Here is a 24,376-nt window from a genome sequence, read left to right on the forward strand (position 1 = left end):
CGCGCTCCTGCGCCCTCCGAGGCCCTGGCCCTGGACCGAAGACCTCCTCTGCAGGCGGGGAGGAAGGGAAGCAGGGTCTCTTCGGTCCCCAGATTTGGGGAGAGTGGGAAGTGGTTCTAAGCACGGATCGCTGGAAGCAAGGGACCTCGGTATGGCACTTCAGGGTGAGAAGTACAGCTGCGGTCATAAAAAAAAAAAAAAAGAGCCCATCAAACAGGACTCCTTGAGGGCAGGGCAGGGTCGAGCTCTGAATCCGCCTTACAGCCCCAGAGCCCAGCCAGAGTCAGGTGCATAGCAATGGTTCACTAAATGGGCTGAAAGGCAAGTGAAGGTATGCGTGCCTGTCTGGGACAGGGAGTCTCAAACTAGAACTTGGTATGTTGTTCCCTGCCGCAGAGTCAGTTCTGACTCATGGCAACCCCATGTGTGTCACAGTAGATCTGTGCTCCAAAGGGTTTTCAAGGCTGTGACCTTTTGGAAGCAGATCACCAGACCTGTCTTCCCAGGTGCCTCTGGGTGAGTTCAAACCGGCAACCATTTGGCTAGCAGTCCAGTGCTTAATCGTTTGCACCACCCAAGGACTCCTAGAACTAGGTATGATGGTGCCCTGACAGATTTCCTCACTCCTTAGTTTTTAATTAATTTAATAAATACTGAGTACCTACTATGTGCTAGGCATGGTGCCATGCCTGAGATATAGAAGTAGAAAGACAGGTAAGGCTGCCCTCAAAACCTTCACTCATCTAGGAGGCACATAGGCTTGTAAATAGATAAACTTCAAAAAACAAAAAAACAGACTGACTGCCGTTGAATCGATTCCAACTCATGGCAACCCTGAAGGACAGAGAAGAACTGCCCCATAGAGTTTTCAAGGAGCGCCTGCTGGATTCGAACTGCTGGCCTTTTGGTTAGCAGCTGTAGCCTAACCACTGCACCACCAGGGTTTCCAAATAAGCCAGAGAGTGATAAACTCTACTAAGAAGATAAAATGGAGTAATGTGATAGAGTAATGTGATAGAGACAGAGGAAAGATGAGTTTGTCAAGGAAGACATCTTCCATTTGAACTAAGACCTAACTGATGAGGAGGAACCAGATACGAGAAGATTTAAGGGAAGGGTATTCCAGGCAGAGGGCAGAGTGAGTATAAAGACTCAAAGCAGGAATGTTGTCAGGTGCTGTCGAGTGCGTTCTCATAGCGACCCTATATATGACAGAATGAAACACTGCCCCGTCCTCACAATCGTTGTTACGCTTGAGCCCACTGTCGCAGGTCTGTGCCAATCTATCTCATTGAGAGTCTTCCTCTCTTGATGACCCTCTCCTTTACCAAGCATGATGTCCTCCAGGGATTGGTCACTTCTGATAACATATCCAAAGTAAGCAACTGTCTTGCCATCCTCACTTCTAAGGAGCATTCTGATTGTACTTCTTCCAAATTTGAAGAATAGGAGGACAGCTATCGTGACTAGACGGACAGTGGTACGATGAGGCTGAAAAGGTAGGAAAGGGCCAGATCACATAGGGCCTTTTAGGCCACAGTAACAAGTGTGGGGAAATCCTGGTGGTGTAGTGGTTAAGTGCTATGGTGTCTAACCAAAAGGTCTGAAGTTTGAATCCACCAGGCACTCCTTGGAAACTCTCGGGGCAGTTCTACTCTGTCCTATAGGGTTGCTGTAAGTTGGAATCAGCTGTGGGCAATGCCTTTGTTTTTTTTTCTTGTAACAAGTGCGGACTCTTCTCACTCCATTTGTGTACTGTTGCCCCTCTGCATTTGAAGAGTATCTCTTTTAGACACCTCTTCTGAGAGAACCAAACCAAACCAATTGCCATCTAGTCAATCCAACTCATGGCGACTCATGTGTTACCAAGTAAAACTGTTCCACAGGGCTTTCTTGGCTGTAATCATTCTTCTGCAGGGCTGCTGGGTAAGCAACTGCCAACCTGTTGGTTAGTACACAAGCACGAACTGTTTGCACCACCCAGGGACTTTGTTCTAAGAAACCTTCGCACATTCCCCAATGCCTCCCATATATACTTAGCAGGATGTTCAAGGCTCTCCATAATCTCACTTCTGCTTTTATAACCTTTTGTCTCACTATATCCTGGCCCTGGTAGCTCAGTGGTTAACAGCTCAGCTGCTAACCAAAAGGTTGGCAGTTCAAATCCACCAGCGGCTCCTTGGGAACCCTATGGGGCAGTTCTACTCTGTCCTCTGTGGATGCTATGAGCCCGAATCGACTTGACAGCAATTTTTTAATATCCTGGCCAAATTTTTAACTCCAAATCAACCTTCTTGCTGGACTCTGTGCACACCTGGTATTTCCAGTTTGTACCTTTCCCTTTACTTCTTTTAGTTTAATTTTAAATATTTATCAAGGTACCGTGTGTGTATACGCAAATAGTATGCGGGAAGCTTTTAACAACTAAAAGACTCCTGTCTCATTCCTCTTCCCACCCCTGGAACAAACCAAAAAAGCCAAACCCATTGCCGTTGAGTCGATTCCAACTCACAGCGACCCTACAGGACAGAGTAGAACTGCCCCATAGGGTTTCCAAGGAGCAGCTGGTGGATTTGAACTGCTGACCTTTTGGTTAGCAGTTAACCACTGAACCACCAGGGCTCCGACCCCCCAGAATAGTCACTATTAAAGTCATCTCCAGAATAGTCACTATTTTTTAAGCTCACTAGTTCTTATGTATTCTCTACGTTGCCTATGGATTTCCAAACTGATTCTTTCTTTCTTTCTTCCACCTCCCCCATCCTCTTAATATAGTGAAATCACACTTTGTTGGTTCTTGTACTTGTTGTTAGGTGCCGTTGAATTGGTCCTAACTCATAGCGACCCTAGGTACAACAGAATGAAACACTGCCTGGTCCTGCGCCACCCTCAAGATCGTTATGCTTGAGCCCATTGTTGCAGCCACTGTGTCAATCCATCTCGTTGAGGGTCTTCCTCTTTTTCACTGGCCCTCTACTTGACCAAGCATGACGTCCTTCTCCAGGGGCTGGTCTCTCCTGACAATATGTCTAAAGAACCAGTATTTAGTAGTGACATTATATGGAGCCCTGGTGGTGCAGTGGTTAAGCACTGGGCTGCTACCCAAAAGGCTGGCAGTTCACTCACCAGCCTCTCTGCAGGAGAAAAGATGTGGCAGTCTGCTTCCATAAAGATTTACAGCCTTGGAAATCCTATGGGGAAGTTCTACTCTGTCCTATAGCATTGCTATGAATTGGAATCCATTTGACGGCACACAACATCAGGGAGATTATTTTGGCTATGAATGAATAAATGTTCACTGCAAAGCCATGTGTGTTCAAGGATTGCTTCCTTCCCTTTATTACTTTTTGGTTTTCCTGGCATTAATCATTGCTTTTGTTATGGACTGAATTATGTTCCTCAAAAAGTGTATCAATTTGGCTGCGTCATGATTTCCAGCATTGTGTGGTTGTCCTCCATTTTGTGATTATACCTTTATGTCAAACAGGATTAGGGTGAGATTGTAACACCCTTACCCAGGCGTACAGGGAGTTCTCTTGGGTATGGCCTGCACCACCTTTTATCTTACAAGAGATAAAAAGGAAAGGGAAGCAAGCAGAGTTAGGAACCTCATACCACCAAGAAAGCTGTGCCAGGAGCAGAGCGCGTCCTTTGGACCTGGGGTCTCCACACAGAGAAGCTCCTAGTCTGGGGGAAGATCAATAAGGCTGACAGAGAAAGCCTTCCCCTGGAGTTGACACCCTGAATTTGGGCTTTTAGCCTACTTCACTGTGAGAAAATAAACTTCTCTTTGTTAAAGCCATCCACCTGTGGTATTTCTGTTATGGCAGCACTAAATGACTAAGACAGCCTTGCTTTTTCATTTGCTTTTAAGAGCTCAGCTGCTAACCAAAAAGCCGGCAGTTCAAATACACCAGCTGCTCCTTGGAAACCCTACGTGACAGCTCTATTCTGTCCTCTAGGGTCGCTATGAGTCTGAATCGACTCCACAACAACGCTTTGTCTTTTTTTTTTGTTTTTGCTTTTTATATACTTTAATAGTCTCCAGGTGGCACAAATAGTTTGTACTCAACTTCTAACCTAAAAGTTGGTGTTCTGAACCCATCCAGGGCTACTGCAGAAGATGGGCCTGGTGATCTATTTCTGATAACAGCCAAGAAAACCCTATGAAACAGTTCTACTCTGTACCACGTGGGGTCACCATGAGTCATAATCTGATGGTCACTAACAACCTATTGTTAATTCTTCCCACCAAAATTCAATAGCTTCTGGATACACATTTCATTCACTCATTCGCATCTATTAGGTAATCCCCCAGAGTTCCATTTTTTCTGGAGCCTTTCATTCACCTGCTGTGGTCTGCGCTGGTAGCTGTCTCACCCAGCTGAATAGCTATCATCCTGAGATGTCTCTGTATTGCCCACAGAATTCCCTTACCTCTCCTCTGTGTTGGATTGATTTCCTCGATACTCCTTTGCTTTCGGAAGGCACATGGTGTAGTGGCCTCCTTTGAAAGGAAGCATGGGAAATTAAAAAAAAAATTTTTTTTCTGAGTACTTGCATATCTGAAAACATGATTGAGTTGAAAATGTTTCCTTCAGAATTCTGAAGGCATCATTTCGTTGTCTTCTAGTTTCCAGCGTCGCTGTTGAGCAGTTTGATCCCTTTATCCTTCTCAAGCCTCTTTACATGACTTGTTTCCTTCTTTCTGGAAGCCTTTAGAAGTTCTCTTAATTTCTGGGGCTCTGCAATTTCATGGTGTGCCCTGGTGAGGATCTTTTCTTTCACTGTGCTAAGCATTAAGTGGTCTCTTTCTGTCTAGACATGCAACGATCATTTCTTGTATTATAGTAACATCTTCACTCTCACTTTTCCCTCTTCTATTTCTGTAACTCCTGTGAGTCAGATGCTGGACCTTTTGGATTGGTCCTTTTTCTTATTTTTTCAGCTTTTTGCAACATTACTTCCAGTTCTTCCAATCCTTAACCTATACAATGTGTAGATATTGTAGGTAAAGTATTCACACTTCAAAATTCAAGAGGTATGTAAGGATGAACATACAGTGGGACATCTCCCTATTTGGTTCTCTAGTCGTCCAGTTTTCAATAGAATTAATTTACTTGCTTTTTATTCCTAAGACTTCTTCCTTGTTCTTCAATTCTTCCCTTTTATAATGCATTTTTCATACACACAAAATCCTCCCTCTTTGAGCTTTGAGAATACTTCTAGCCTTCCCTAGTTTCCAAAAAAATACTCCCTACTCTGTAATTGATTCCTTGGTTTTTTTTGTTTGCTTGGTCTCTTGCCTTTCATACTGGAAGTGTCTCTTCTTCAAATGCTTGATGATCCTTGACCGTCTATTCACATTTAAGGGACACTCAGAGCTGATGGGAGCTCTGTCCATGTACCCGTAAAACCAAACTCATTGCCGCTGAGTCGATTCCAACTGATTCACTGCTTCTTAACTGTAGGGTGATCACATGGGGGAAAGCTGACTTTTGTTGAGGAAACCTAAAATGTCAGTATTTGTAGGCCTTTTTTCTACATTTTTTTTTTTTTTTGCTGGGGAGTATAAATGTGATGTTGAGTTCCAGCACTCACACACTTTCACCTGATCCATCCTTTTCAATCTGGCACCTCAACCCTGCCCCCCACAACGCCTGCTGCCAAGTCCAGAGGCTCTGAGAGTTGAAGTTCTCCCTGAGGTTCTCAAGTTTCACTCATTATACAGGTCCGCATGGACCCTTCCAAGCTGACAACTCATGACATTTGGGGTTAGGGAAACTTCTTTAAGTATTTCTTTGGTAATTTCCTCCCCACCATTCTCAGAGAGTCCATCTCCTACTTCCTGCAGGGAGAAGCAGGGTAATCACTCAGCTGGATCGGACGAGGTGGGGACCTGGGCGTCTGCCTTTTTCATTTTTTTCCATTGTGCTTTAAGTAAAAGTTTACAAATCAAGTCAGTCTCACATATAAAAACTTATATACGCCTTACCATATACTCCTAGTTGCTCTCCCCCTAATGAGACAGCACATTCTTCCTCTTCACCCTGTATTCCTTGTGTCCATTCTGCCAGCTCCTGTCCCCCTCGGCCCTCTCATCTCGCCTCCAGGCAGGAGCTGCCCACAGTCTCATGTTTGACTTTTTCTTATACAGACCTTTATCTACCCCCTCCCTCCAGATCTCAGCCCCACTTCTTATCCCTTCTGAGGTGCTTATCCTTTTCTGGGTTCAGAAGGGCACACTAGCTTGCTTCTTGTGAATAACCACCTTTGCAGGTACAGCGTGCCTTATTCTGCTCTGCCAAGTCCACTTTTGCTCTTATATCCATTTTTCATTTTCCGACATGTTGGCACCTCGCATTCATGGTTGTCACCTCCTGTTTTCCTCATCACCAAGTAACATGCCTTTACAGAATTCTCTTACTGGCATTTTAATGGAGTTTTCAGAGGAGCAAAAAAACCCCCATGTGCTTAATTCCATATTTAACTTGAAATCCTCTGCTTTGCTCCCTTCCCTCCTCCTCCATTCAAGCATCACAATCCTGCAAAGCATCCTGCCAACCTAGCTGGAAAGAATCTTTCCCTCCTAAACTCCTGTAGGTCACTTCTGGTCTCTACCACACATTTGGCACAGGTCAGAGGTGCCTTATAGTTACTGCATTTAACTGCCCCTAGTCATAAAGTTCTTCATATGCTCCCTAGGTACTAGATCCTGTATCTGACAAGGCAGAAACAGATTTACTGGATAAGAAAAGCAAATTAAGCCAAATCCTGGCCAGCCTGTCTTTTCCTTTTAGAAAAATTTCCAATAATACCTTCACACCAAGTGGAGTTTGGTATGTTCTTTCTCAACTTACTCTTTTCCACCCAACTGAAGTGAAGAACGGCAACATTTTAACTGCGATGCCTGGGGAGGGCCACTTGTTACCGGAGTGACGTTAGCCACAGCTTAGGTGTCAGCAGAGTCAGGGTTACAGAAAGGCAAGAAAGAGCTCAAAAAGATGAGGGAGAAGGGCGTGTTTGACGGTTGAGGCTAAAGATAACAGAGCAAAGTGAGTAAAACTCCAGCTGTTCATGGTTTGCGGGGACTTCTAAGTCAATTGGCAAAATAATTCTATTATGAAATCATTCTGCATCCCACTTTGAAATGTGGCGTCTGGGGTCTTAAATGCTAACAAGCAGCCATCTAAGATGCAGCAAGTGGTCTCAACCCACCTGGAGCAAAGAAAAATGAAGAACACCAAGCCCACATGACAACTAAGAGCCCAAGAGACAGAAAGGGCCGCATGAACCAGAGACCTACATCATCCTGAGACCAGAAGAACTAGTTGGTGCCCGGCCACAATTGATGACTGCCCTGACAGGGAGCTCAGCAGAGGACCCCTGAGGGAGCAGGAGATCAGTGGGATGCAGACCCCAAATTCTCATAAGAAGACCAAACTTAATGGTCTGACTGAGACTGGAGGAATCCCGGCGGCCATGCTCCCCAGACCTTCAGTTGACACAGGACAGGAACCATCCCCGAAGACAACTCATCAGAAATGAAAGGGACTGGTCAGCGGGTGGGAGAGAGATGCTGATGAAGAGTGAGCTAATTATATCAGGTGGACACTTGAGATTGTGTTGGCAACTCTTGTCTGGAGGGGGGATGGGAGGATAGAGAGAGAGGGAAGCCGGCAAAATTGTCAAGAAAGGAGAGACTGAAAGGGCTGACTCAAGACGGGGAGAGTAAGTGGGAGTAGGGAGTGAGATGTATGTAAACTTATATGTGACAGACTGATTGGATTTGTAAACGTTCACTTGAAGCTTAATAAAAGTTATTATAAAAAAAAAAAAAAAAAAAAAAACTCCAGCTGTTGTCGAGCAACAAATCCTGGCTCCCTCATCACTAGTTACAGGAACTCGGATTAGACTTAACCTCTCTGAGCTTCAGTTTCCTCGTCTGAAAATGGGGATAGGACCTACTTCATAGAGCTGATGTGAGGGTTTAACAATATATGAGAACTATTTAGCAAAATACATGTCACACAGTGAACAAACACCTTCAGTGTTAGGGGAAAGTCCAATTCACAGGACCTTCCGTGTTCTCAGGATAGCCATTGCTGGCTTGGGGTCATATTTGCCTCTGGGGGCAACTTCCCCCTCACTGCAGTACTGAAAATGCTGACACAGAAAGAATCCTGGATTATAAGGATCAAGTCCTTAGTTTTACCCCCCAACAGTAGTGCATTCTTAAGAAAATTCCCCTTACCTTTAAGATGGAGGGTGACCCAGCTTCCCTGACAGGACAAGTCCCAGGCCTGCTGAAGAAGGCAGGTAAGAGGGATTGGATCTCCGTTTGGTATCATCACCCTCAGTACTGAGTACTAAACCTGGCTGACTAGGGCTCTTTGTGGAAACAGGCTCAGTTATACCACTCCAGGACCACAAATTGGTCTACAGACACTGAAAGAGAATCTAGGTCCTCCACAACCCATAAGCCATAAACCAAAAAAACCCTCTGCTGTCAAGTCGATTCTGACTCATAGCGACCCTATAGGACAGAGTAGAACTGGCCCACAGAGTTTCCAAGGAACGCCTGGCAGACTCGAACTGCCGACCTTTTTGTAAACAGCCAGCACTTAACCACTACGCAACCAGGGTTTCCCCATAACCCAAAAAAAACCCAAACCCAGTGCCGTCGAGTCAATTCCGACTCATAGTGACCCTATAGGACAAAGTAGAACTGCTCCACAGAGTTTCCAAGGAGCGCCTGGCGGATTCAAACTGCCGACCCTTTGGTTAGCAGCCGTAGCACTTGGCCACTACGCCACCAGGGTTTCCCCATAAAAAAAAAGGAATGGTCATTTAGAGAGCACCATAGTACCACCTAGTGGCCACAACAGCCCTGCTCTCTCCCCCAGGTGTTAGAAAAGGCTGCCCTGTCAGGGGTTGAGAACTCTCTGGTCAAATACTTCAACGGCTGGTCAGTCAGAACCAGAGAGAAACCAAGTACACCTCTCTCTCTTTTAATTATTAACACACACAAGCAGCAGGGAGGGCCAGCTGCTCCCTGCTGTTCCCCAAGGGAAAGCCAGAGCACGAGGCTGTCCTCTGGCCTTCCTCCAACTGCAGGGCCTGTCCAGCTCCTCCCCAGGCAGAGAATGTATTCTCGCCCATCTTCTCTCATCCCAACTCCCGAGCCCGGGGAGGCTAACGGTTGCTGGCGGTGGGAAGAATACTATTGTTCCAGCCTCTGCTCGTTCCAGTCTCAGCCCGGATGGTAGTCACTCCTCCTCCTGCAAAGAGCTCTCACCCGCCCTGGCCCAGGAGGCAGGGGCGTCAGCGTGACTTCAGTCATCTTCAGACGATTCCTCTTCAGCCTCTTTCAGCCACTGGATGAACCTCTGCAGCTGTAACGAAACAGAGCGGAGCGCACACGACTCTCCTGTTCACCTGAGCAGGTAAACAGCTCTAGCAACCAGAGTCCTGAGACCGACCACCCTGGACTTGAGGGTGAAGGGCCAGGGAGCCTGACTGGGGAGGGGAGAGGCGGAGGGGGGGCAGGGGCGGGGAGATTGACTCACCTGTTGATTCTTCCGCAGTTGCCGGCCCTTATCAGCTGTATCCCTTTCGTTGAACCAGCTCAGGATTGTTTCCTCAGCCAGGATCTCCAGCTGGTAGAAAGCCATCAGCACCTGCAGAAGGTCACAAAGCAGACCTCAGGGGCCTTGCAGAGCCCAGCTAGACATAACGGAGAATAGGGGAAGAGGCAAGACCTCAGCACCTCTCTACAGACCCTCAGCTTCCTTCCACACTGAGCAGCCTCCTCCAAAGCAGACAATAGTGGGCTGTTCACTCTGGTAGTACTGGGGGCAGATGTAACTTCTGGAACCATTGCTGGGTACTGCTCTGCACTCCCAGGCCAATCCCCAAATGGCTGCCTCTTTAGCCTGGCTCCAAGCTGCGCTTTCCAGCAATAGTCTTGACATCAGGGGTGTATGGTGCTGTTAACCAAACTCCATAATGGGTTCGTGTTAGCCTCTCTTTTGTGTCTCCACGGGGGTCATAAGCAAAAGCAGGACTATGGGACTTGAGGTGGTATCCACCTTGGCCATGGAAGTACCAAGACCTTCATGCTCCAGGAAGAAGTCCTCGATGGCTGCCAAGGCTTCCATATGGTCAGCTGCACGCTTTATGTAGTTCCTGAAAACAGGGCTCCAGGCTTTGAGCAGCTGTGGAAGAAAAAAGAAAGAAATGGCGGTGTATTCCTGAGCACATGCCTACACTGGACAACAGAGAAAATCAATATTGATGACATCAGTCTTTCACAGATGTAGGAATGTGAGCAGGGGTGATGCAGGCCCTGTGGAATCATGCCAGAGGGACTTCGGAGTCGGTGGCAACCAGAGCTGGGGAGAAAGAGACTTCCTGGGGAAGGCAAAGGGGGTCAGATGCTGCTTGCTGCCTCACAATACCTATCCCCAGCATAGAGGTGGATCTCATTCTGGGTGCAATTATTTTCACTCAGAGATTCTGGAAGTACAGGTCTTTTCTGGGCATACTTTTGGGGGCCTAGTACAATCTGAACCCTGGCATCTCAAAGGCCATTCAGTATTGAACCCAGCCTAACTCCTCTGGACCAGCCAAGGCAGCTCTAGGACCCACCCAGCTTCCGGAGATAAGGAGAAAGGCACCAGAACTAACATAGATCCCCTAGCATGACCTTCTACTCCTGATCTCTTTGAAAGTCAAGCACAGCAGGGATGTGTCTCTACCCCCACCCGGCCCCTGTACCCAGCCCCAATCTTGGCTCACAGGAAGCAGCAGGGCACAGTAGCGGTTTGGGTTGAGTGGGGAGTCCACTTGCTGCAGGGGGAACTCCAGGACCACGTGGCTCAGCACCTGCACCACCTCCTTTAGGCTGATGTTGTAGGCATACCTGTGGGGAGAGTGCGGTGGCACCAGGGTCCTTGCTGGCCCTTTCAGTGTGCTTTAGGACTAGGACTTTGACAGGACACTGGAGGAGAAAAGGGCAGATCAAACAAGACGGTTCTGGAAGGGGGACGTCTATGCTGAGGCTAGAACCTAATGCCCTTCTTGCTCCAAACACTCCTGGCCTGCCCGGCTCGGGTATGGAGAGAAGAGGTGCCTAGCTGGGGAAGCAGCACTTAGGAGAGTGTTTCCCTGCCTGGGGCTGCCCTGAGGAGAGAAGAAGGAGGAACGGCTGCTCTTACTTGAGAGAGTTGATTTCCAGGACTAGATTGTCACAGGAAATGTTCTCCTCTTTGCCCCGCTGCAGTGTTCCCAGGACTTCATTCTGGAACACTAGAACCAAAGCAAGCATGAGTTCATGAGCCAGGATCACTCCAGAATGCTTTGAACCACCTAGCCCTGACTTCATACCAATAGCTTTCTGGGAGGCACCCAAGCCTGTGGCTAGTTGATCCTGGCAAAGAACCAATGGGAGGTTCTCCTCCTTTGTACCAGGGCACTGCTCCCCTGGTCACTCACCTTTGATATCGTCCATCTGTGGGGAGCCTGCCTGGCTGTCCAGCTCCTCAGAATCCATGCTTCGTTCACTTTCAGTTTCACTCTCTTCTTCCAAGCTGACTTTAAGTCCTGAGAACCCGTAAAGGGTGAAAAAATAAAAATGGAAGGAGCCATTGACAGAGAGTAATGTACCCGCCCTGTCTTCATGAATAGAGAAATGAACAAGTAATTTGATTCTGAGGTATCCATCAGCCTTCAAAATATTTGGATCCAGTTGAAGGGGGATGGCTTACCCCACAGACTTTGCTGTAGTTCCTCCTCGTCCTCCGTGTTCACTTCTGCAGCTCTCCAGAGGTAGCCCTGGCCTGCAACTCCGACTTCTGCTGGATTGTAATCTGCAAAGGAACCCGTCTTCAGGGAAGGCCCAGCGCAAGCACCAACCTCTCCAGGAGGAAACACTGGTGTTCTAGGGGGCAGAGAGACACACAGATGCCCCACACCTGTTGAGCATCACACCTTTCAGCTTCACTTTCTCTTTTTTTTGGTCGGCCCCCGAGTCGTCACTGAACTGGCCATCGTCCTCATCCTCCTCTGCGTCTGGAGGGTGCAGAGAGATCACCGAGCCCTCAGGCAGTGTGATGTCTGGGCCTACAACCACCTAGGAAAGAGAAAAGGAGTGGGAGACAAAACCCATTAGCTTGTTGGGGAAAAGCACAGACCGACAATGACAGCAACTTTTTTTTCTTACTAATCCAAATAGAAGGCACATGAAGCCACTGCACTTGGACATAACTCAGGTTGGATTATGGGTGGAAACCAGGCCCTGTCTGCCTGAGCATGACGACCGCTCAACGCAGGGCCTGCATGCAGTATGGGGCAGTGCTCACCTGAGAAGTAAGGACACAGTGCGGCTTCAGTGTGACTCGTTCCTTGATCTCAGCATTGTCACAGAGAAGAGACTGATGGACCCGTGCTCCAGCAGCCACCCGGACACCCTGCCACAGGTGGGCCTGGTCCAGCACCACGTCATCACCTGGCTCAGGATGGCAAGGACTCCTGGTCACTCAGAGCCACAACTCCAGACCAGGGCCCCTCATGGAGGACTGGCCTGACACCAGCTCCCACCCAGCTCTAACACCCCATCCCTAATTCACCAAAAACACGCTCTCCCCGTCTGAGCCCAGGCCTGACAATGGATCACTGCTCAGCCTGACCATCCTCTACCAGGTTTACAATTACAGACTTTACACAGGGCTTAAGAACCTGAGAACCTTAAGATAGCTGGGGCCCCTAAACTTAGGAACCTTATTAGAATCACATCCATGTCTACAAGTACAACCAAATTATTCCTCTTTTCTTGAACGTCTTAGAAGCAGAATCTGACTGTTGCTCTTTTAAAGGAGCACCACCATCAGCAGCATCACATTCCTAACAGCAGAGCAAGTGACTATCCAGGCAGTTACGGGGAAGTGCCAAGAACACAATCGGAACACTCAGATTAAAATCCCTGCCTCTTATAGCTGTGACCTCGGGCAAGATGACCTCTTTGGGCCAGTTTGCTTATCTGTAAACTAGGGATGCAGAACACCTACCTGGAAAAGTTTCTGTGAGAACTAAGTGAGCTAATGTGTGGAGAAACCCTTTGTATAAACACGTCACCGCTGTATGTTAATTATCTACTTGGCCCTGAATGTGAAATTAGGGTACCCTGGAATGTGATGGGCCAGTAACAGGGCCACAGGTCACAAATTAGGGGCTCATTGTTTTCAAATCCCGATTCCCTCCTTTCTTAGGACACACACTCTAGCTCCTCACTCCCAGGAACCATGCCTTGTGCATTCCTGTTACTGGAGACACAGGGCCCCCCAGGTTCTTGTTCCTGGGATGGCCGGCTTGACTTCCCCACCTGTGCTCACCAATGTGGCAGCCAGGGCCGAGGACACTGTTGGTGATGGAGCAGTTGCTGCCAATGACAGTGCCAGAGCCCAGAAGCACATTTTCCTCCAGGACACTGCCGTGGCCCAGGCTGACCTCAGAGCCTCGGTAGATGTTGTGCCGGGAATGCGTGCAGCTCTGGGTGGTGCTGTCAGTGAAGTTCGCCTCTGGGGTGAGAGGGTAGACCCACCGGCGGATGACATCAGCGCAGACGGCTGCGTACATGTGCAGGTTAGAGACCCGGGCACCATACTCCCGACTTGTGACATGCATGTGGATCTGGTTCCCCAGGATCTAGATGAGAAGAAAAGGGGGTCGCTCCAGCAAGCAGGACAGGAGGAATGTCCCAGGTGTGACATCTCTCTAACCCTCTCAGGGTCACTCTGCCTTTAGCTGTGCCCGCCATTGGGTCAGACACTTTCCTGAGTGGGCTGCCCCCTCACCCACTCTCCTCCTTCCTAAAGCTCGATAAAGCACAAAGTGACAAAAGTGCCAACATGAGACAAAAGCACACTCCCCTCCTACTCCCCAGAAGAGAGAGGCATGTAGGGCCTTTCCTTACCTCCTCGTTCACTAACAGGCCTCGCACAAAGTCATCTCGAGTCTGGTAGTCAAAATTATCTGTAAAGAGCTGAGCCACCTGTGGAAGTAAACGGGGTAGGGCCCAAGTTAAGTGTATTTTCTGGAAGCAAACAGAAGCCCCCAAAAACCTATCAGACCTTATGACAGCTAGACATGGACAGAATCCCAAAGAGGCTCCCGATGGGATACTGGGGGACAAGGTGACAATAGATGACCTTTTTGTTTTAGAACAGATAAGAAAAAGAGAAGAATCAACCCCTGGTCTTCTAAGGGGACGGTAATGCCCTCTCCGAGCTCCGCTCTGGACGTGGGCCCTGCACCTGAAGCGCTCACCTGGGGAGAGCAGACACTGATGTGACAGTCCAGTAAGTCATAGCGAACCTCCACGCTGTCACCGCCGCCCTGGAACAAGCCCTGCGGGGAGAAGTTCAAGGACGTTAGCTAGTCTCTCCTGCTGAAGCCTGCCATCTTCCCACCTTAGGGACCCGAGATACCCACACACCAGGGGAAAGGAAAAACGCCGGAGGCCTTGGGTCTTCTGAAAATGGAGAACCTGGTTTGTGGCACTATCCACAGCCACTACCATGTTGTCCTCATTACAGCGAGTTGGGTGGCTGGGGGATGACTCCTTGAAGATCATTGTCATCACAGATACGTTTTTTTCTAGCTTCCGCCTCAACCTATGAAGGTTAGGAAAAGGAGAGTTGTTAAAAACCAGTTTAAGGGCTCTGCCGGTCCCTAGCCACAGCCCTACTGTTTTCCTGCCTTGACCTGTGTTCCTCCAAGGCTCTGGTGATGTTGATGTTTGAGATGACATCCCCAGACACCAGCAGGAAGTCTGAGCGCACCAAGACCTTGGCATCCACGTCCCGGAGCACATCCCCCAGTGATCGATACAGGTCTGATGTAATGATCCGAACCACATTGAGGGATGTGGGGCGGCACCACTTGGATTTCCTAAGGGCAGGGGGGTGAGGGGAATGAGTAAGTCAAGCGTAGAGAGTGGTGGACCTTCTCTATTTTTCTCTCCCATCAGGGCATTCACACTCCCTCTCTATGGCTTTTTTGGGCTCCTGCCAGGGTCCTAACTTCAAAGAGACTCCTAAACTATAATTAATGCTTTCTGCTCCCTGTGCCACCAATCATATTTATGGGTTAGAAAGACATGGTCATTTCCTCTCCATACCTTGACCCTGTCCCTAAACATGGACTTGAACTCAAAATCCGGCTGAGACCTGGGGCATACAAACTACCTTGGGAACACAATTTTCATGTCACATTTCCCCTTCCGAAGTCCACACCACATTTATGAACTGTCTGACGGAGACCTAAACTTCCATATACCCTGAGAGTCACTCTTTTTTAAGAAGACTTCACCAAATATCTGTAAGTGCTTGCTTTGTGCCTGGCACTAAACTAGGCACCGGGAATACAAGGTTGAAGAAGGGCTCGTTCTTGTCTTCAAGGAGCAGAACTTAGTATCTAGAAGCTCCGTGGAAAAACAAAGATGTTACGCTTCTAACTTCCATGTTAGAACAATTAAATAAAAAGCTAAAAAGCAAAACCCACTGGGACCAAACTTTATAAGTGAGATCCAGAAAAAACCCAGGTGTTGTTCTTTAATATCCCTCACAGAAACCCCAAGATAGACTAATACAGAATTTTTAATAAGTGGAAACAAAAAACCCAAGCCCCTTAGACCTTCCAATGGGATCTAAACAGACACACTTCCCCTCACAATTTTCTCTTACTTAGTTACATCCATTCTAAGAAAAGTAGAAAAAGATGGTGGAACACAGCAAGAAAAGTTAGAGGATCTTACAGCAAATGTTCCTTGATTTGAGCAGCCTTCCAGCAACAAAAGACAAAGGTTTCCTGTACCCCTGTGGCAGTCAGGAATTCCAGAGTATAGTCAATTAGTGCCACATTGGCCAGAGGTAAGAGGACCTGAAAGGTATAAGATGAAAACAATTTGAGGTCTTTGAACGTGGGAAGGCCCTTTGGATACCATCCTGTCCCTCACTGCAACCACAATTTTCACTCCTCTATCAGTGCTCCCAAACACCGTAGTTTTGCTTTCTTTTTCCAGTTCAACAGTAATCAGGCATCTTTGATGTCCATGGCACGTTCTACGCGTTAGCCTAGGGTGGTTTGAGTTGGACATAGTAAGGATGGCCACAGAGCAGCTATAGAACAGCACACCACCCCTGGCTAAGTATAATACTGCAAAGCAATCTTATCTCCAGAAACTCAAGCACTGCTAAGGGGTTCTTCCCCATAAAATTTCTTTCCTTGATGTCCCTACTGAGAATCAGAGGTTAGTTACCTCCAATCACTTACCAAAAAACAGACAGCCATTAGGCCTTTTGTAGGTGGGGTGACTGGGGTTTAGAGAAGATTTTCACGAAACCCAAGAGAGTTCACTCCCTTTCTTTCACTGAACTGGGGGCTGCTGAGTGACCCAGCAAACCCCAGGACTAACTGGGTCCACTTCCTCATTGTCTAGACAATACAAGGGATGCTGGCAACCAGCCACTAAACCCTTTCTTTCATTCTTTCAACAGATATCACTACCTTGTCATTAAAACCTGCAAGACAAAAAAAAAAAAAAAAAAGGCACACTGCAGGACATCCAAAACAGTGGCTCCTATGGGGTCAGACCAGACCGCCCTTTGGTAGGAATATAACCACGCTTTCAGAGGCAAAAGGAGGTGATGGTCTCATTCACCGAAACATCTTTCTTTCCTCTGCCACATTACAGAAGGCAGCACAGCCTCCTCTTCGGCCACTGATTCCCCGTGTGAAGGCGTCTCAGGCGCTGACGCTACATTCAAACGAAAAAGCCAAACACGTTGCTGTCCAGTTAATTCCGACTCATAGTAGAGCTGCCTCATAGGGGTTTTCAGGAGTAGGTGGTAGATTCGAACTGCCGACCTTTTCGCTAGCAGCCGAGCTCTTAACCACTGCACCACCAGGGCTCTGCTTCTACATTCAGCCCTCTTTAATCCTTCCAAACCTCAGGTGGACAGCACTGCCCTAATCTGCCAACCACTCACTTGGTCAGGCGGTTATGGGGGATTTAGGCGGTCCCTCCACCTTCCTCCCGACCAAATAAAGCAGATTTAAGGGAAAGGGAGAGGACAGAAGGTCCTTCCAGAGCAAGCCTCACTAGGCAGAGAAAGGATAACCTCCAGCCCCGCCGCCTTTGCGCCCTCCGGCTCCCGTGCGCCGCGCTTACCCGAGGCTGGTCCTTGGAAATGGGGAAGAAGCGGCGGTTGAAGCTATCGGCCACCAGAACTGCTTGTAGGGGCGGCGGCGGCTCCTCCTCGGTCCCTCTGGCTCCTCCTCCGCCGCCGCCGCCACCTCCTCCCGGCCCTCCGCCACCACGCTTGTTGACCCGACTGGCCACTGCAGTCGCCATCTTCTTCTCTCACGGCTACCACTTCCGCAAGGAAACAGCCACGGCACGCAGGAAGGGACAAAAAAGCCAGACTTGAAATGCGAAGGCCTGACTAAGGAAGGGAGGGTTAGCCGAAGAGAGGAGAGTGCGCATGCGTCTTCCTAGGCGCCCGCCCGGTAGGAAGTCCCAGCAAGGAGGTGCGAGGACTGGGGCGGGGGTGGGATGGTTTCGGCTGGTAGAGAGGCAGGGGGGGTGGGGGGATCCCATGACGTCAGGCTCTTCTGCAAGTCTTTGTGGGTGACAAGCCGGTATTCCTGCAGCATGATGCGACTTGTGGCCGCCGCGAAGGCTCCAGGTCCACATGGGACGGTAACCTTCCAGCAGTTACCCTGCCCCGACCATGTTAAAAATCGTAGTCTTCCATATGCCTTTGAATTATGGTGTTAGCAAAGGATATTCAATATACCATGGACTGCCAGAAAAACGAATAAATCGGTCTTGTAAGAAGTGTAGCCAGAAAGTCCTTAGAAGTGAGGATGGCGAGACTTGGTTTCACATACTTTGGGCGTGTTATTAGGAGAGGCCAGTCCTTGGAGAAGGACATCATGCTTAGTAAAGGGTCATCGAAAAAGAGGAAGATCCTCAATGAGATGGATTGACATAGTGGCTGCAATGATGGGCTCAAACATAGCAATGATTGTGAAGATGCTATAGGACTGGGCAGTTGTTTCCTTCTGTTGTACATAGCGCTGATATGAGTCCAAACCCAGGGCACCTAACAACAACATATTCATCCTAGTCACCTAAGAGTTATTACTAATGCTGACCTGGCACCGTGGTAAGCTTGGAACCAAGTCAGACATCCTTCAAGGAACTGACAGTCTATGTAAATACAGAATGTGATATAACAGTGGAAGCAAACCCAAAAACAAACCAGTTGCCTCTGAGTGGATTCTGCCTTATGGTGACCCCTTGTGTGTCAGAGTAGAACTGTGCTCCATAAGGTCTTCAATGGCTGTGACTTTTGGGAAGTAAATTGCCAGGCCTTTCTTCCCAGACTCCTTTGGGTGAATTTGAAATGCCAGCCTGGTTAGCACCCACGTGCTTAACCATTTGAGTCAGACTTGGGGACAAAAAAGAATTCTATTCATTGAGCACTTATTGCAGGCCAGGGACAATAAATACAAACATTATTTCATTGAATTTGTCACACATCTCTGCAAGACATTTTATTCATTCGTTCAACGGATATTCCTTAAGCTCTCAGTGGGGTGAAGAAGTTCACTCAACTATAGTAAGCGGAAGAGCTGGTTTTGGAACCCAGTTTGTCTGCCATCATACTTCCACAATCTTTCAAACAAGCTAGGTTAGGGTAACAATTACTATTTTATTATTTCTTCATTCAGCCTATCAACGTTTATTGAAAGCTTACTTTGTGGCTTATACAGAGCGGAGATGGGGGTGCAGGATCCAGGAATAGCATGAAGTTGAGCAGGATTGGAGTTAGGCGGCAAGCTTTCCAGGCAGAGGATGCTAGGAGCGTAAAGATCCTAAGCTGGACAGGGCGCAGTACGTTTGGGGGAAGAGGCGGTGGCTACAGGTAGTAAACCAGGCCTGCGGAAAGAAGGCCTTTTGGGCGCCATTTCGGTAAGCAAAAAGATATCCAGCAAGGCCGCGCGTCCTTTCTGCCGCTGAACTGTCTGAATTGTAACACTCGCTGTCTGCAACGTTCCCCCAAACAGTCCCGCCCGCGCCCGCGTTGCACGCTGGGATTTGGAGTCCGCTATTTTTTTTGTTTCCACGTGACGCTTCCGACTTGACTCGCTAGGCTCCCACGCCCTTCTCGGGAAGGATGGGCCTGTTGTTTCTAATTTCTGCTAGTTAATGAGAGCGCCGAGTAGAAACTATTTTTAAAGGATTTTGGAACATTTAACCTGGAGAAGGAAAGGCAGAAGGCAACTAATGTTGGGTGCTTTCTAGTCGATTTCAGTTCATAGCGACCCCTGGTGGAAAGATGGTTAAGTGGTCAGTTGATAAAAGAAAGGTTGGCTTTGGAACCCACCCAGTGGTTCTGCGGGAGAAAGACCTGGAGATCTGCTTCCTTATTACAGCCAAGAAAACCCTGTGGGGGCAGTTCTACTCTTGTCACATGGGGTGGCTGTGAGGTAACTCAGCAAATGTTTTAAATTAAATGAGTGCATATCGTGGCTGTCTTAAAAATCTGTAGGCAGAAAGAAAAAAAGGGAATTTGCACGGGGAGGGTGGGGTGAGGGGTATGGAAAGGAGGACCAATTGTAGAAATTGTTAAATAACTTCCTGATCTCACGAAGTCTCAAATCAGCTGAAGGCATTGTGTGAGTGGCAAATCCAGGCCTTACGATTCTGTGGACAGGTAGCTAGATGGATATATTAATAGTCGGGTCTCAGGGAGATTCTCTCTTAATCTGTTATTATTTGTTTTAAAACTTTTTTGAGAGATACTGAAAAGCACACTTACATAAGCGCACAAACGCAAGTGCGTAAGGAAGTAAAAGTCCCTTCCCCTAGTTCCTTCATCCTACCCAATCCTGGGAGTTATGACCATTATTAATATTTTGGTGGGTATTTTTTCCATTTTCCTCCTCTGTTTATGTATCTAGATCTAGAGCTCTATTATGTGTATACACTTGTGCACACACACACCGCACAAATATTGAAGCATACATGTGTATTTGTATATTTACACACGTTCAGACGCAGAATTATGTTTATTAAAGACAGTATCCTGTATGATTTACATACTGGTACTCCACAGCCAGACTGCCTGGGTTCCCTTTCAGGCTCTAGATGGCAGTGGGTTTAGTGGGTTTAGTCCTTTACTAGCTGTGTAATCTTGGGCGGGTTACTTAATTTATCTATGTCTTGACTTCCTCATCTTTGAAATGGGGGTAATGATAGTACTTATAAGATTGTCGTGAGGATTGTAGTTAGGTGTCATCGAGTCATTCCATCTCATAATGACCCTCTGTATGACAGAATGAAACGTTGCCAGTCCTGCACCATCCTCACAATAGTAGGTTTGTGTGAGCCCATCGTTGCAGCCACTGTGTCAATCCATCTCATTGAGGATCTTCCTCTTTTCACCAACTCTCTACCAAGCATGATGCCCTTCTCCAGGGACTGGTCCCTCTTCATAACATGTCCAAAGTAAGTGAGATGAAGTCTTGCCATCCTCGCTTCTAGGAGCATTCTGGCTATACTTCTTCCAAGACAGATTTGTTCATTCTTCGGGCAGTCCATGGTATATTCACTATTCTTTGTCAACACCATAATCCTTTGTTAGTTTGGCCAGTGGTTTGTCTATTTTATTGACCCTTTCAAAGAACCAACTTCTAGTCTTGGTGATTCTTTCTATTGTTTTTGTGTTTTCTATTTCATTTATTTCTGCTCGAGTCTTTGTTCTTTCCTTTTTTTCTGGTGACTGTGAGCTTCTTTTGCTGCTCTTTTTCTATTTGTTCGAGTTGTAGGGTTAAGCTATTGAATTTGGTCCTTTCTTTTTTTGATGTGTGCTTATTGCTATGAATTCTCTTCTGAACACTGCTTTTGCTGTGTCCCACAGGTTTTGGTATGTTTCATTTTCATTCCCATTTGATTCTAGGAATTTTTTTATTTCATTTTTATTTTTTTCTATTACCCGGTGACTTCTGAACAAGATGTTATTCAGTTTCCATGTGTTTGATTTTTTCCCCTATTCTTCCTCTTATTAATTTCTAGTTTTATAGCATTGTCATCAGAGAATATGCTTTGTGTTATTTTTGCTTTTGAGTTTATTGATGTTTGCTTTGTGGCCTAAAATATGGTCTATTCTGGAGAATGATGTATGCACATTGGAGAAGAATGTATAATGTACTGCTGTTGGGTGGTGTGTTCTGTATATGTCTATGAGGTCAAGTTGGTTAGTTGTGTCTTTAGGTCTTTTGTAGCTTTGTTTAGTTTTCTTTCTATGTGTTCTGTTCATCGAAAGTGCTGTGTTAAAGTCGACTATTATCGTAGGACTGTCTATTTCTCTTTTCAATGCTGTTAGTTTGTTTTATGTGTTTTGGAGCTCTGTCATTGGATGTGTAAATATTTATTGTGGCTATGTCTTCTTGGTGGGTTGTCCCTTTAATCATTATATGATGCCCCTCCTTGTCTCTTATGATGGGTTTTGATTTAAAGTATTTTATTGGAGATTAATATTGCCACTTCTGATCTTTTTTGGTTACTATTTGCATGATATATTTTTTTCTATCCTTTGGTTTTTAACCTATTTATGTCTTTGTGTCTAATGTGTGTTTCTTGTAGGCAACATATTGATGGGTCTTTTTTTTTTCTTAAACCCATTCTGCCACTGTCTGTCTCTTGACTGGTGCATTTAAACTATTTACATTCAGTGTGATTATCAATAGGTATGAATTTACTGTTGTCATTTTGTTACACTTTACACTTTTTGTGGTAGTGTTGCCATTTCTTTGTCCTGCTTAACTCTGTACTGAGTTCTTTTTGTTTATGTATTTTCATTTCCTTTGTTGTTTTGATTTTGTGTTTACTGAACCCTTACGGTTTTCTCCTTTATTTTGGTGAGCAGGTTTAATAACTTTCTTTGTGGTGACTCTGACATTTACCTTTACCTTCCTGAGTTTAAAACAATCTGTTGTTTCTTGATAGCACCATGACTTCCTCTCCATATGGAAGTTCTGTGTCTACACCGTTTATTCCCCTTTTTGTCTTGAAGATGTCCTCGCTTACAGATTGACATCTCTGGTCTCTGTTTTGGTTTTGTAGCTTTATTTTACTTTTGCTCAAAATGGACCTGCTGTTCCAGACCGGCTGGCAGGGCACCTCCTCTATGTATCTCTCCTTGTTCGCTGCTGTCGTTCAGTTTCTTTTCCCAGTTGATGTTTGATATGATTCTATGTCCTTTCATTGGTTGCTCAGGGTTCCAGGTTGTCATCTATATCTGTTACACTTTGTTTCTTGGGTGTTTGCCATAGAGGGACTGCGTGGTGCATCTGACTAGGCCGCCATTTTGAATCTCCAAGGCTGTAAATCTTTATGTAAGCAGACTGCCACATCTTTCTCCCACAGAGTAGCTAGTGGGTTTGAACCACTGACCTTTTGGTTAGCACCTGATCACTTTAATCACGGTGTCACCAGGGCTCCTCGATCCCGTAGAGATAGGTCTTAAAGGAGCATAATACTCAAGGCAGACATTCTTTATTAGTTAAGCTAAACTATTGTTTAGTTTTAAGAAGACTTCAGGGACTAGTTTTAATTTAAGGTTTAAAAATTATCTTAGGACAATAGTTTTGGGGATTCATCCAGCCTCCGTGGCTCCAGAAATCTGGATTCCATGAGAATTTGAAATTCTGTTCTGCATTTTCCACTTTTTGATCAAGATTCTTCTCTAGTCAAAATATTCAGTAATGGTAGCTGGGCACCATCCAATTCTCGTCTCAGGGCAAAGGAGGCAGTTGGCTACACATTCCATTTCCTCCTCCTGTTTTCTGATTCTTCTTCCTCTGTAGAGCTTCAAACTGGTTCATTCTGGTTTAACCCCCTGCTGATAATTTGTATTTCCACCCCAGATGTACTGAGCTAGAATCTACATTTTTAAGACACACCTTGCACTAATCCTGTCTCATAAATATAACAAAGACAAACCATTCCCAAATGGGATTATAACCACAGGCATACAGGTTAGGATTTACAACACATATTTTTTGGTAACACTATTCAATCCATGGAGCCCTGGTGGTGCAGTGGTTAAGAGCTCAGGCTGCTAACCAAAAGGTCAGCAATTTGAATCCACCAGGCATTCCTTGGAAACCCTATGGGGCAGTTCTACTCTGTCTTATAGGATCACTATAAGTTGGAATCAACTCAGTGGCAATCGGTTTGGTGTTTTGGTGACCCTCCCCTTCAAGGCATTCTTGATATATGTACTGTACAAGAGCTGGGCATTTTCTAGGCATTGCTAACCACGCTATGAGTCAGAACTGACTCGACCGCAATGGGTTTTAGAGGCTCTGCAACAAACTGATGGATTAGAACTCTTTGAGGGTAAATCTTAGGCTGTTTTTGGGCTTCTCAGCTTGTGATCAGAGCTGACTATTGACTGCCAGGAGTGTTGTTGATTTTTCTAGTTACTTCTGGGTCTGAGATCACTGTTCTGAAAGTTGAGGGTTCCAAATATGCTGTGGGATAGCTGGGGCTTTTACATCCATGTCCTGGTTTGCTAGAAATGAAAGAAGAAATAAACGTTTGAGTTCTCCTATGTTCTCTGTTTTTTCTTCAGTCCTCACTGTCACCTCCAGAGAGATGCTTGTTTTCTAGGCCGAGGCTTAAGGGGAAAATGTCGTTTATAGTTCCTCCACAGCTCAGCTGAAATAGGTTGAGATTATCTCATAGAAATTTCACTGAAAAACCTAAGGCTAAAGAAAATAAAATCATTCGCACCTCCAATTCCTTACTTTGGCTGGCCCTGAAAAGACGTTGGTAGAGTGGCTTGTAGAGTTGGGCAACACCACCCCCTAGAGGTGGTCGCTGTGCACTGCACCAGCTCGCTCACCAACTGTCAGAGTTATTTATGGCACTTTTGTGAAAGAGTGGGCCGGGGCTGTAGAGTGGGAACCCACCCATATCCATCCATGTGCATGGAATCCAGGAGCCCTGAGATCCTGATGCGTGCAGACCAGCCCTCTTGAGGAGAACTAGAGCTTCCTAGATGGGGCTGACTGAAGAGAGACAACAGAGAATTGCCAGGAGAAAAAAGTATGGCCAAGTGGGTCTGCCTGAACATCAGGGTTCAAGTCCAGAGGGGGCAGAGGTGGTAGGACCAGTGCAAAGTGGTGCCTGGCCTTCTCATAACCAGCCTCCCACAAGAGTACGTGTGTGCCAGGAAGGGGAGGGCTGTGGCATGAAGGAGAGGAGTCAGGTAGGGTGACCAGCCATCCCTGCTTGTCC

The 24,376-nt window shown here is 46.8% G+C and overlaps 1 protein-coding gene and 1 long non-coding RNA gene across 11 annotated transcripts in view; one reads left to right on the forward strand and one right to left on the reverse strand.

The window, feature by feature from the left end:
- Window positions 1-43: 43 nt before the first annotated feature.
- On the reverse strand, window positions 44-17,444 carry EIF2B5 (eukaryotic translation initiation factor 2B subunit epsilon). 10 transcript variants are annotated; one of them, XR_002786482.2, is made up of 18 exons: window positions 17,231-17,443; window positions 15,815-15,939; window positions 14,764-14,949; window positions 14,495-14,672; window positions 14,326-14,406; window positions 13,973-14,050; window positions 13,392-13,704; window positions 12,363-12,508; window positions 11,992-12,133; window positions 11,769-11,870; window positions 11,497-11,604; window positions 11,220-11,310; window positions 10,801-10,924; window positions 10,092-10,217; window positions 9,570-9,680; window positions 9,299-9,395; window positions 8,255-8,303; window positions 44-177 (listed from the first exon to the last, which is right to left on the reverse strand). XR_002786482.2 is itself a non-coding variant. In XM_064279359.1 (17 exons), exons 1-16 carry the CDS (start codon window positions 17,411-17,413, stop codon window positions 9,336-9,338), a joined length of 2,154 nt encoding a protein of 717 aa, XP_064135429.1. In that variant the 5' UTR covers window positions 17,414-17,443; the 3' UTR covers window positions 5,532-8,303; window positions 9,299-9,335. The 10 variants fall into 10 exon arrangements, 5 of the variants coding, with proteins under 5 accessions (XP_064135429.1, XP_023407293.1, XP_003413058.1 ...); XR_002786481.2 differs by having other exon boundaries at window positions 8,255-8,306; XR_002786484.2 differs by lacking the exon at window positions 44-177 and adding an exon at window positions 5,532-5,934.
- Window positions 17,385-24,376, forward strand: part of LOC111751424 (uncharacterized) — an 84,724-nt gene continuing 77,732 nt past the window's right edge. Inside the window, exon 1 of the long non-coding RNA XR_002786480.2 lies at window positions 17,385-17,589. This is a non-coding gene — a long non-coding RNA (uncharacterized LOC111751424). The remainder of the gene's footprint in view (window positions 17,590-24,376) is intronic.

This window comes from Loxodonta africana, chromosome 1, assembly GCF_030014295.1.
Source record: "Loxodonta africana isolate mLoxAfr1 chromosome 1, mLoxAfr1.hap2, whole genome shotgun sequence".
Lineage (NCBI taxonomy): Eukaryota > Metazoa > Chordata > Mammalia > Proboscidea > Elephantidae > Loxodonta > Loxodonta africana.

What these genes read in the sequence shown, in the direction of transcription:
- EIF2B5 (XM_010592812.3), bottom strand. Translation starts at nt 17,413, where the DNA reads ATGGCGACTGCAGTGGCCAGTCGGGTCAACAAGCGTGGTGGCGGAGGG. An exon ending in ACTGTGTCCTTACTTCTCAG is followed by an intron (nt 12,134 to 12,362) that starts GTGAGCACTGCC and finishes TCTCTTTCCTAG; the next exon opens with GTGGTTGTAGGCCCAGACAT. An exon ending in CTGGAAATCAACTCTCTCAA is followed by an intron (nt 10,925 to 11,219) that starts GTAAGAGCAGCC and finishes CTCTCCCCACAG; the next exon opens with GTATGCCTACAACATCAGCC.